The sequence below is a fragment of the Microcebus murinus genome, chromosome 9 (assembly GCF_040939455.1).
Source record: "Microcebus murinus isolate Inina chromosome 9, M.murinus_Inina_mat1.0, whole genome shotgun sequence".
Classification (NCBI taxonomy): domain Eukaryota; kingdom Metazoa; phylum Chordata; class Mammalia; order Primates; family Cheirogaleidae; genus Microcebus; species Microcebus murinus.
The window spans coordinates 100,727,642-100,741,230 of NC_134112.1; the positions used below are offsets into that span (position 1 = coordinate 100,727,642).

The 13,589-nt window shown below is 44.8% G+C and overlaps 1 protein-coding gene across 3 annotated transcripts in view; it reads left to right on the forward strand.

The window, feature by feature from the left end:
- The window catches only part of DPP6 (dipeptidyl peptidase like 6), an 827,489-nt gene that overhangs the window by 461,130 nt on the left and 352,770 nt on the right, over positions 1-13,589 (forward strand). For all 3 annotated transcript variants that reach the window (XM_076006752.1, XM_012786244.2, XM_012786246.2), the window contains exon 2: positions 4,068-4,182. In XM_076006752.1, coding sequence (XP_075862867.1) covers positions 4,068-4,182 — 115 coding nt within the window. The remainder of the gene's footprint in view (positions 1-4,067; positions 4,183-13,589) is intronic.

Below are 13,589 nucleotides of genomic sequence, written 5' to 3' on the forward strand. Positions count from 1 at the left end.
TAAGGATGGATGGATGGATGGATGTGGATGGATGGATGTGGATGGATGGATGGACGCGGGTGGATGGATGGACGTGGATGGATGGATGGATGTGGATGCATGGATGGATGTGGGTGGATGAATGTGGATGGATGGATGGGTATGGGTAGATGGATGTGGATGGATGTGGATGGATGGATGGATGGATGTGGATGGATGGATGGATGTGGGTGGATGGATGTGGATGGATGGATGTGGATGGATGGATGGATGTGGATGGATGGATGTAGATGGATGGTTGTGGATGGATGGATAGATGTGGATGGGTGGATGTGGATGGATGGATGGATGGATGTGGATGGATGGATGGATGTGGGTGGATGGATGTGGATGGATGGATGGATGTGGATGGATGGATGGATGGATGGATGTGGATGGATGGATGGATGTGGGTGGATGGATGGATGTGAATGGATGGATGGATGTGGATGGATGGATGTGGATGGATGGATGGATGTGGATGGATGGATATGGATGGATGGATGGATGTGGATGGATGGTTGTGGATGGATGGATGGATGTGGATGGATGGATGGATGGATGTGGATGGATGGATGGATGGATGTGGATGGGTGGATGGATGGATGTGGATGGGTGGATGGATGGATGTGGATGGATGGATGGATGTGGATGGATGGATGGATGGATGTGGATGGATGGATGGATGTGGATGGATGGATGGATGTGGATGGATGGATGGATGGATGGATGGATGGATGGATGGATGGATTGGCAGATGGGCGGATGAAAGATTTGTTCTCCTTCTTAGAGAAAATGGTTAACTATAAACATTCTTTTTCATTTTAATTGACCTCCAAGGCATGCAGTTGCTACCAGACAGAATAGGGAATATATTATAGCCACATTTTCACCATTCTAGGCAAAAAATAGAATTCTACTAGAAAATGTGCTACTAAAACTCAATGTTTGAAGGAATAATTGATTGACTTCTCTTGCCCTTGATGGGAAGCAGGGTCAGTTCTATTCAAGTGTTTGATAGTTCAACTTCTAGAAGTTGAGATGAGGAAGTCTGAATTTTGAGAACCAAATTAGATGTTCAAAGAAGCACATATTATATTAGCCTGCATTCTAACTTAAAAATCATGTCTTTGCTGTTGCCATACCTATGTAAAAATTAAATGTGCATATAGACCAGGAATAGAAAGGAATATAGAAAAAGGTGAAAAATTTTCATTTCTTGGATTAACAAAATGGTTTATCTTTTCTTCTCTTTGGTTCTCATTATTGTTAGAATGTTATTTGTGTGCTAAAAGAAAATTACCTGCTCTTTGGAAAATGAAATTAGGCAAGTAGAAATGGAATTCAGTGAATGTCTTCATTCCTGTGGGTAAAATTACTCTGCTTTTTAGATGCAAGAATACTGCCTGAAAGACACTATGATGCATCTGTACTTAAGAAATGGTGTATGTAACCCAGAATCACTTCACTAAAGTCGGATATGCTGTCAACACCTGTTTGGTTATCTTACTGTGCATTCTTGCATTCAATAATACATACCAAATGGATCTTTCATGGAAAATCCTTTATTGGTCCAGTGAGCCTGGTGGAAACAATCTTCGTCCCTTTTCAGGAAGCATCCTGGCTCTCTCACTCAGTTCTCCACCTGCAGTACCAACTTCCTTGGTTTTGCATCTTTCTTCTCCATCCTATGTGTTTCTGCAGAATTAATACTGTATTTGGCATTTTTTAAGATCATCTCTTTCCACCTTCTTCCCTGAAGGATTGGCCTCGGGAACCCTTATTAGATATTCGCTCCTCCTGCCCACTTCTGGTGAAGCAGCCCATTCTATCATTAGGTAGTACTGATTCCTAGAAATTGTGAAGTCTGATGCACAATTCTGCCTCTGTGAAATCTCCTTTTGCTTGTAACTGTGCCGTTGGGAGCTGCACAGAATACATTTTCTCCCTCTTCCGTGTGATATGTCTTCAAATAGATGAAAACTCTAAGCATTTGATATTTGAGGCTGAACACATTCTTCAACTTTATGTGACATGTTTTGCAAACATCTTATTTTGGTCATCTTTCTAACTATACTCTCTATTTCATTATCTGTAACAGTATCTACCTGAAACCGGGGCATCGTATTGTGCGTGTGTCCGGGCCTGGGAGATATCTGTCCCTGCATCATGAGCCCCAGTGCACTCTTGCAAGTAATCAGTTACACTCATGGATGCAAAGCAAAAGTCCTAGGGTTTTTTGCCTTGTTATCTTTTGTTTTACATATAGACTTCGAGAGATGCACCTATTCTATAATAGATATGTTTGCAACAGAATTAAGAATTCTAGATTATTCTTATTAGAAACAAGATTCAAGAGATATCAATTGTTTGAGCTGTTGAACACAATAACATTAATTTTGTCATTTTGGACATTGAATAAGATTTTGTCTTGAATAGTAAAACACAGGTTTTGATGGTTCCTTGTAGCTGATGTCTATGAGAAATTGTCTATCCTATGCTGGTTGTACGAATAGTACCATTTAAAGATTTACACTATTCACACATTTGGTCAGAAGGGCTTGTTTTCTTTCTGAATTGGGGTGGGGGGGAGATGAAAACCTGCTGAGTCAGTACCATTTAATCCTTTGTCCTTGGTATTGGCCAATGACTTTTCTTTACAAAGAAAACCTTGTCTAACAGAAAATGAGATTGAATTAGTGTAACTTTTTGTAGTTATTTCATGCCTCATTTAGTCTTATTTTTTAAGTTCTAAAAAGCTACTTTCTAATAGATAAATTAAGTTCTAGATGGCAAATAGGAAGACAGGCAAAAATTTCTAAACAAGTATAGAACTCTTTCCTGCTAAGACAATGCTGACCCTCTGAATTTTTCTTAATTTAAAAACTAATATATACAGTATCAAATATTTGGGTGGTAAATATTAACTGTTTGCTATTCCATGATTAAGTGAGTATTGTCTTTATCTTGATCTGTAACAATTTGGTTCATTCTAATGAACTTCCAGTCTTGGATGAAGATGTGTTTATATATTGCACTGTCTGTTTTTGAGGCCAGCTCCATTCTTCTTCATCACAGCTTGGTTAATAGGAGCTGCAATTATTGGCACTGTGAGAGAGTGTCCTCAGCTCTATAGTAGGCAGAAGTCATCCATTTTTAGTGTGACCATATGTCCTTATTTGCTTCTGTATCATTAATAATAATTAATATGTAACTATCACATTTATTATTAATATTGCCCCCTTTTGTCTCTCAAGGGATCCCAATTTGGACTACAAATTATATGATCACCCTAATTTGAAGGGAACAAAAAGTTTGGTCTCAGCAGCCAATATGCCTGATTAATTTTCTAGATTTATTCGGCGTTTAGCATCCTTTAGCAGTGTCTGCAGATTCCACACCCCCAACCCCTGGGTACAGTGCAAATAGGGTCCACAGAGGAGACTAAACCCTAGAATAGGAATGGGTGAGTCACCCTGTGAAGAGAGAGGAAAATCTTAAAACCATGAATGAAGAGCTGTAGAAAAAGAAAAACCTCAAGGTGACGAGAGATGGGTAGAGGTTGATTACAATCGGCACACAGTATGTGCTAAATAAATATGTAAATGTGGTGGCCTGGAATAAAAGTTAATAGTGTAGCTGCAAAGGCAGGGAAAGATGAGAGAGAACTTGGGTCTAAAAGATTTAATCCTATGTGGGTTTAATCAATGGGAGCAAGTAGGTTGTCTGTAATGAAGAGGAAGCCTCAAGATTACCCTGCGCCGTGGAGTCTGGTTTATTGGAAGGAGGAGCATTAGGTTTGCACAAAAAAACATAAACATCATATCGTAGCGGATTCTTTCTTGAGACAAAGTTTTGCACGGGTACGAGGAAGAGACAGGCTGAGCTCTGGGCACAGAGAGGAACTCACAGCAGCTTCAAGGGTGGGAATGCGCCTCCTTCGCTGCTTTGGGGCTCTGTCCTTGATTTAAACGAAATATATTTATTTGGCTTATTTTGTTTCCTTATTTCACTCACTCGGGTTTTCTTTTCTGCTGCTGTCGTTTCAGGAGCTGGTGGGAAGCAATCCTCCGCAGCGAAACTGGAAGGGCATCGCGATCGCACTGCTTGTGATTCTGGTCATCTGCTCCCTGATCGTCACCTCGGTCATTCTGCTGACGCCAGGTACTTTTGTCGTTCTCGGGGAAGCAAGTTACTGCGGGGGAGAAAGCACATACTTTCACCTTGAAATGTTTCTGGGTCACTGCCTATGACATAATTTATTTTTCCCTATTTCTAATTATCACTGTGCCATGTGATAAAGTGATGTAATATCATTTCACTGAAAAACCATCCATTTTATACACTTTGAATTTGTTGATATAGTTGTTGACGAGATGGAAATGCTTGGCGTATGTTCAAATTCACAATTGCTGTTTGTGCTTGATGAACTGGAAGATAGTGGCATAAATACAATAATTTTATACATTGTATGGAATTTCTGAGCATTGTGTCAAGGATTAGTTAAGAAAATTGTTGAGATAACATTTATTGAATTTGCACTAAGGAGAGGGTACGCATCAGGTTCTCGTGATGAAGTGAAATATAAACCAGAGTCATGAATCGCTCAGGAAAGAAAAGACACTAAAATCTGCAGCAGAAACCTGCAACAAATACAGGCGTGTACATGCACTACTGAGTAGGTCAAACAGACTAGGAGTTCAGAAGAGAGAGAAATCCTTTATGAGAGAGTTCATGAAGAAGATAGTATGTGAAGTGGGCTTAATGGAGGGGTAAGAATTTAGTAGCCAGAGAGTGTTGGGATTAGGGAGAGAAGAAAGCATTTGCCTGTGAGGTAAACATTAAGGAGGTATCACAGGAAAAAATTGTGGCCACGGGGAAAACAGTATATCACTGTTTCAACCATTTTCATTATTATATCAGATGCTGTTGTATGGGCAAAAAAACAAAGTTCCAATCCTCAGTAAATAGACTGCACAGGTACCTGGACTTGGCAATGGTTTCTCAGATGTGAAATCAGAAGTACAAGCAGCCAAAGAAAAAATAGATAAATTGGTCTTCGTCAAACTTAAAACCATTTGCATGTCAAAAGACACTATCAAGAAAGTGAAAAGACAGCCTACAGAATGGGAGAAAATATTTGTGATTTATAGATACAATAAAATTCTAGTATCTAGAATATATTTAATATAAAGAACTCTCACAACTCAAAAGGCAAATAATTCAACTGAAAAATGGGCAAAGGATTTACATAGACATTTCTGCAAAGAAATACAAATAGGCAATAAGTATCTGAAAAGATGCTCAATATCATTAATCATCAGTGAAATGAAAATCAAAACCACAATGAAATACCTGATACCCACTAAGACAATTATGAAAAAGAACAGAAATTACAAGTGTGGTAAAGATATGGAGAAATGGGAATCTTCATATGTTAATAGTAGAACTATAACTTATGTAGCCTCTATAGAAAATAGTTTGATAGTTCCTCAAAAAGTTAAACATAGAGTTACCATATTACCTAGTGATTCCACTCCTGGCTAACTCCAAGGAAACACAGAACATGTTATATGTTCACACAGAAACTTGGGTAGGATGTTTACGACAGCATTATTCACAGTAGCCAAAACAGTGGGAACAGCCCAAGTTCCCATCCCCTTGCGAATGGATAAATAGGCGTGATGTGCCCAAACACTGGGATATCTCTCAGCTATGAAAGCAGTGAAGTGCCAGTGCAGGCTAGAGCATGGATGAGCCTTGGAAACACCACGCCAAGTGACAGCAGCCTGACATTAAAGCCACACACCATAAGATTCCAGAACAGGTAAATCCAAAAAGAGAGAAAATACAGTAGTGGTTGTCAAGAGCTGGAGATGGGGAGAAAATGAAATGCCTGCTAATAGGCATGACATTTCTTTTGGCGATAATGAAAATACTCTATGATAGTGCTGATCGATGCACAACTATTAATACATCTTTAAAAAGACCCTGAATTATTGCACACATGAAAATGGTGAACTTTATGATATAGGAATTTTATCTCAGTTAAGCCGTTAGCTTTAAAAAAAATGATGGGAAAGTTGTATTTTAAAAAAAGCGTAATCAGGCCATTTATACACTACAGTGTCGTTAAAATTTGCCTAATGTCGGAGAGGTTGCAGTAGCAATTCTGCAACCAAAGAGAAGAGGGTTGTAATCTCCTCCGGGAGTGAGCACTGCTTCGCGCATGGACCGCAGTTGCCTGGAGCATCTGGACTCGGGATTAGAGACAGCACATCTGACTGAACAGGAAAAAAATCTCTTCACCTGTTGAAAGTGAAATGAGCAGAGTGGGGGGAGATGGGGGAGGGTGAGCAGAGATGGGTTCTTGTTGCGTTTCGTGATTGTGCAGCTGCTGCGACACAGCCGGGGCCTTTGGCAGCCAGGCGTTTTCAATGACTGTAAAGGAAACCAGATCCCCTCGGATCTGCGGAGCCTGCGTTCCCGCCTTTGCTCTTCTTTGAACAGGGCTGTGCTTTATGTAGAAAACGATCATTGGAGATTTGACTCTGTGCTTGTCTGGGACCCCCCTGGGAACTGAGGAAGCAATGATGTCTTACGGTTTGCAGCGACTCACACCCTCCCAAAATACACGTCAGCGTTCATGTCGCCCAGACCGCGAGGGCTTGCACCACGTGGCTGAGACGGGGGCTAACGTGGCTGCCCAGAGCCCCTGCACAGGGACGGTCCACGGCAGCCAGGCGGCCAGGACAGTCTCGAGGAGGAGCTCAAAGCCTGAGAGCCAGGTCCTGGGACCCTTGTCTCCCACGCTCGGCTCGACGCCTGGCAGAGAGCAGCCCCTCGGTCTCAGCGACACTCCAGGAAGCTCTCTCCAGCCCAGCGGCTAATCCGGAGAGCGTTTTGCATTCAGTTCTCATGCACCAGGAGCAAACACAGCAGCATCTCTTCTGCAATAAATAGAGAATATAGTCCTTGTAAACTGTGATCTCTCGCCACGCTGACGGCCAGTTGTCAGGGGCAACAACGGGGAGCTGGCGGCGACCAGCAGGGGTGGGGCTCTGCTGAACCCCTGGATTCCAGACCAGGCTTTGGGGAGGAGAATTGTCTTTTATTTTCCCACTAGAATAAAAGCGCAGCTGAGCCTTGCTTAACCTTTCGGTCCCGCTGGGCTTCCGCAGGAGGTGTCTGCGTCTCCAGACCGTGACGTCCCGGGCCATGTGCCTGGGCTTGGGACTGTCCGGCCGCGCTGTGCAGAGACCGTTGAGCTGATGCTCTCTGCTGCTGCAGCCAGGCTGTGTCCCCCTGCTGCAACACGACAGTGGCTTTGTTTTGTCATAAAATTCCGTCAGGCAGAGGAGGATGTCAATCATTCCACCTGCCAGTAGCTGCAGAGCTGTCTCAAATTCACTGACATTCAGAGTGACATCAAGCCACCCAACGTTAGGGACCCCTGCGAGGAGCTGGGAATGCCGTGCTGAGTGCCAGACAGAATGTGGAAAAGGAAGATACGAATGCTCTCCACGCAGCCTGGAGTCTACTTAAAGACAGGGCGCATGCAAGGAGAATCCCACACTGATGTGACCGCTAAGCCAAGGTAGAAGTCGCGAGGGCGAGGCTGAGGCCTGCAGAGTGCTGGAGGTGACCAAAGCGGTGACCTGGTGGGGTGAGGTCACCACCGGGCTGGGAGTGGCTTCCTCCGGAAGAGGGACACGGTTTAGCCTCAAGGACTGGAGCGTCCTGGTGAAAACAGGCACGCTCTGAACCCACCTGCTCAGGTCTGGGGTGCACGCCCACGGCACGGGGCTCCCCGCCAGCATGGCTTGTGTTTTGGTAGACGTAGTTAGAAATTGTACTATGTGCAATATTTTTCAAGCGCTACCGGTTTCTAGTCTTGTATTCTGATTTATTGAAACTCAGAGTACAATGCCTGCTTTCTACTTAACTAAAAACCCCCTTCTGAGCCCGCTCCCGTCAGTCTTCACGTGAGCGTGTTTCCCAGCACACGGGCCCTTCCCAACTTGGGCGGGAGATCCGGGCAGTGACGGATGCCCTCCGATGACCGGGACCCAGAAGGGCCTCGTGGAGATGGTTCTGAACAACAAGGTCCTTGTTCTGTCGTGCAGCCTAATTATCACCGGTGATGCACGATTTATGTTTCAGAAATCAAATTAAAAGTGTTTAAGGCAATCTTAGTTCCGAAGGGATTTGCCAAATGAGAACGTGTCCTTTTCAATCTTGTCATTCATTTCTCCCTCGCTGGTCTGTGCTCTTTTCCAGAGTTCTCTTTGGAATAATAGACTCAAAGTTACCTTTTTATCTTCAGATATTAAATGAGAGTCTACGGTAGGTCACGCACAGCCTGTGCCTTTTGTTGGCAGCTGCAGCTCTTGTGCTCCTAACTAACCCTCAGCTTATCTTTTCGAAATTCTGGAACAAATTACTTTAAAACATTTTATTGAAGAATAATAGGCATATAGAATACATAGTATATTAAATATATAAACATTGTATAAAATTAAATATATGAATAAAACATAAATGAATATTCTATTGTTTGATGAATATTCAAGCCAAACATGATCTTATGGTCAGCGCCCAGATCAAAAAACCAGAGAGTAGCCCCCCCTCCCAGAAGCCCCCTTGTAGCTCATTCTTGTCACTCGTCCCCACAAGGATAGCCCAATTTCTGACATCATAGAATAGCTTTGCAAGTTTTTACACTTTTCACATTTATGTTATAAATGCGATCATGTAGTAGGTCTACTTTTACACCTGCTTCTTTTGGTCCACATGATGTTCGTGAGCTCCGTTGCTGTGTTTTAGATGGCATCGGTGCCCAATTTTTAACCTATATTGCATTATTTCATTATAAAGTCCCAGATCATCTCTATGAAAATTGCAAAATAGTTTAACAATAATTTAATAGCTTTTGTGTGTATCAGAACAAGTAGTGTAAACCTCATAATTCTTTAGTCTTACAGAAATAGGTGGCTTGCCCTATATCTTCTGGGCATTTTCCTGTGTTCTCTCACCTACCAAATCCAGTCTTGCCACGCCCCGCCCATTGTCAGGCACTTTGGCCCGAGGGTCCCCTCACAGGAAGCACAGGTCAGGCGAGTAGGTCTCTGGCCTTGCCCACTTGCACTCGAGCGCTTGGTTGTGACTCCGGACTGCCTTTGCTCACGCCCACTGCTTTGGTGGGCGGGGTCTACCCTGGCCACGAAACAGAGGGTTGTTCTGGCTGCCGCCACCGTTGATGCTCAGTTTGCTGATGCTGACTGAGCCCGCCTGCTGTGCGCGGGATCACAGATCACGCTCGGGACATGGGGAGACCAGTGGGGACAGGAAGCCTTCAAAGGAGCATCACAGAGAACGAACAGGGAGAGATTGTGGGAGGCAGGTCCAGGGAAGATGGGAGGAAACCCAAGAGGGAAGAGCACCCTGAGCCGTAACAAGTCAAGGTTATCCCTGGGCAGAGGACAAGCCAGCCTGGACGTCATGGAGGGGCTGAGAATGGTCAAAGGTGAAGGCTGCAGGCGGGGGGGGCGGGGAGGAGGGCTGGCAGCAGAGTGGAGATTCGGGAACGCCCAGCCCGGGTCTGAGATGGGCTCTAATAGCACCTATTGTCTACGCCAAGTCCTACGCCATAGCCGGTTTCAGAAGCCGATAGAGACTGAAGTCATCTTATCCCCACTGAAAGGAGAGAAAGGGCACGTGTGTGCACAGACGCATTTAGACGCACGTGGGGATGTCCATGGACTGGCCAACCCATGCACGGGCGTCTCAGAGATCTGCTCGAGCATGCATACAAAGCCAGATTTTATAGTTTATTAGTTAAAATGCTTTTGTCTGCAAGTAACAGAGCAGCTAACTAAAACAGATCAAACTGCAGGTGTCTGCATCATTTCACAGAGCAAGTGCAGACGTAGGCAGTCCCAGGCTGGCGCAGCGGCTCAGGGATGTCATCGAGAGCCAGGCTGTCCCCACCTTTCTCTGCTGCCATCACTGGCGTGTCGGTGAAGCAGCCGTGGTGGCTTCGTGCATCCTGGCCCACGCAGGCAGACAGGGAGGGACACACAGGACTGGCCTCATGCATCTCTCCCCCCCACCATGGAGGAAATAGTTCCCTGAATAGGTCCTTCCGTTTCCCAAAACCCTCAGGGAGACAGCTGTGTGCTCTGACCATGCTGCATGGCAGCCTCAGCGGGAAGGCGCTGGGAAGTCCCTCGGGGCGCGGGAGCCGGCCTTGGCTAAGTGGGAAGAGGGCAGAGGGGCAGTGGCTTGGCGAGCAGCCTGCAGGGACAGCCACACGAGCACGACCCTCGGTTTGTACAATACGTGGGGAAGGCAGTCGCATGCCTTGAACTCGAACAGTGACTTCGAATCATTCTTTAAATTGAAGCAAAGCTGGAAAGAGGGAGTTCTGACAGATTCTCCAGAAAGAAAAGATGAGTTTACATTGCCACCTGCCTTAAAGTGAGCTGCAAACTTCCACGGTCCTGAGAAGTGGGTCCCTGGGAGCGTCTTAACGGTCTCTCCTTTGCCTTTGCACCATTAATTCTAGAAGGAGTGTTGGGTGCATCTTGCGTATTTGTCGGATCTTGACTCTAAAGAGCCGTTTTTCTAAAGGATGGAGACAGACGCTTATTATTCACGCTTGCATTAAGACTCTCCATGAAGGCAAAGTGTCTCCATATTTATCCTTAAAGCGGGGGAGGTTTAAGCATTGCTACACCCTATGTTAAAGGCAAGGTTGTATGCAAACCATGGCAGTGAGGGACTCTTATGCCGGGACCCTGATTTTGTCTGGAGTCTCTTGCCTGGTTTCGATGACAGCCTCTTGGTCCACTTGAAATTAACATGGGAGTCCTTAGGGCCGTATGTCACATGCAGCTGGCCCGTATACGAGTGGCCGTTTAGGGAATTCTCTGGCCTGTCAGGAAACAAGAGCAGCAATTCAGGAGTTTATGTCGAGTTACGATCCTGGGTCAGGGTCACCTGTAGACCATAAAGATCTGTGGTAAAATAAAATCAGAGAACTGGAGAGAAATGGTCTATAACATGAGCTAGGCGGGTCAGGGGGCCAGGAGAACGAAGTTCCAGGTTGAAATGGTTCCAACTTCTTTTTGAGGCAGAACTCGTCACCTTAAGGCCTACTTGACCAACCGTGGTCACCTGCAAGTGTATACCACATGCACTTTCTCAGATTGCTAGTTTGCATTCCCTAAATCCCAGATTTTTTGTAAATCGACTCTGTGCTTTTAAGTGAGAGTTAAGAAATTAGGTTAAGTGGTAATTTACAGAACCTCAGATTTAATGAGTCTCCTTTTCTCTTGCTTTTCCCTTACTCAAATTCTTCACATCTTTTTTTTTCTTTTTTAATTCAGTAATTGTATGATCATTGTATCCTCGGGGGATGTCTTCTAAAGTGGTAGGATAGTCGGAGATGGGAGAAAGGTTTTGAGGGGTGTGGGAGGCTAAAAAAGGTCCCCTCAAAGACAGCCGCATTCTAGTCCCTGTCACCTGTGAGTGCTGCCGTATGTGGCCAAGCAAGGGGTCTTCTGTGGCTCCATTCAGCATAGCGAGACGGAGGATTATCCAGATTATCTGGTGGAACCCGAATGCCGTCAGAGGGAGGCACGGGGGGATTGGCACACACAGAAGAGGAGGCGGCAGCACGGCTGCAGAGGCAGACACTGGGTGATGTGGCCGCGAGCCGAGGAGTGCGGGCAGCCCCCAGGAGCTACAGAGACAAAGAAGACTCTTGCCCGGGCCTCCCAGGCCGTGCAGCCCGGCCGACACTTTGATGTTGGCCCAGAGAAACGGATTCCCGACTTCCAGACTCCGGAGCTGTAAGAGAAGAAGCATCTCTTGGTGTGCACCATCAAGCCTGTGCAGTTGTCACAGCAGCCCAGACAAACGGAGACAAGGGGCAGGAAACGCTGTGGCAGTTTCACAGCGTCCGTATCTCACAAGCAGCCTCAGCCGTGGGCCGCGTGGAGATCAGACCTAGGAAGTGACGTGCCGGCGCTGTAGGACAGTGACTGCACGCAGGTGTCCCTTCCTGCCCCTTCCCGCAGTCCGTGCCGGGTCCTCCCTCAGCTCTCCAGGGGACACCTCTCGGCTTCAAAATGTGGTTCTGTGTCACCTTCAGCAGGAGAGAAACTGAGACCCATTCACGTGGAGGTGGATATTGATGTTTTTCAGAATCGGAGAGGAAAAGTCAATTCCTGTCTCTAGCACTCATTTAATTCTTACTACTGTACACACATGCGTTAAACAGATTTAAGCTCCTTTTACAGTCTGCACTAAATTCACAGAGACAGGCAAATTAAATACAGATCAATCAGTGAAGCCAATGAGATTCATATCAAAGATACATGTTCTGCATGACAAATAATGATTTCTGATATTAAATCACGCCTCGGGTCACTTGTGTATGGTGTTTGCAGTGTGGTACAGCTGCTTGGGGTTCACGTGCCCGTTCCGGTGGGCGTGGGGTGAAGAATCGCTCCACTCTCCATTTCTCTACTGGGAGTGTGAGACACGTTTGTTCATGCGGCAAATCATGCAGTCGTTTGGGAAGTTAAATCAGCCGGCCTTACTTAGGGTTGGTGCATCATGAACACACGTGCTGGTGTGAATATATATTTATGGTCAGCATATGACTTTATTAATGCTATTGCACAAGTAATGTATATGTAAATAGAAAAAACAAACAGTAAGAAAGATATCAAATTAAACATAATAATAATAATCTTTTTCTCGCACGGTCAGTTTTATAGCCAATCCCTAGATACCATCACTGTTCACAATTTGTAATTTTAGGCATTGTGGTATTTATTCGTATACTTCTTAATATGATGCTTTTTGGTTAGTGTCCACAGACTACCAACTATGACGGTCAGAAGTTGAGCTCATTTGCATTTCCTTTCACTTCCTTTTCTTTACCCTGACTCATAAAAACCTGGAGCATTGTTTAAGTCACCTCTAGATCTATTTCATGACAATATGCGAAAATTTCTTTGTCTATAAATTACCTGTTGCATTGATCTTCAATGTATGTCTTGACTTTCCACTAGATAAAGCGGGGAAATCGGCATGCCTGAAAAGGCTTTCTGCACAAGCCCACCACCGGCCTTCCTACTCTTTCTCTCAGCTTTGGGTGATATTTGCGACCTCTTTGTCACCTTAGGAAAATTTACCAGCAAATAATAAGTTCATCTTGTTTATTTCAATAGATTTAGGGGGTACAAGTGTTTTTTCGTTACAGGGATGAATTGTGTAATGCTGAAGTCAGGGGTTTTCAGCGTGTCTGTCACCAGGACAGTGTACACTGTACGTGATGAGCAGATTTTTATCCCTTACCCTCCTAACGCTGCCCCTTCTTAGTTTTCAATGTCCATTACACCATATGTACTTTACGACTACATGCACCCCTCATTTAGCTCCCACTTATAAGTGAGAACACGTGGTGTTTGCTTTTCCACTCCTGAGATGCTTCACCCAGGATAATAATGGTCTCCAGTTCTATCCAAGTTGCTGCAAAAAAAACAAACATTATTTCA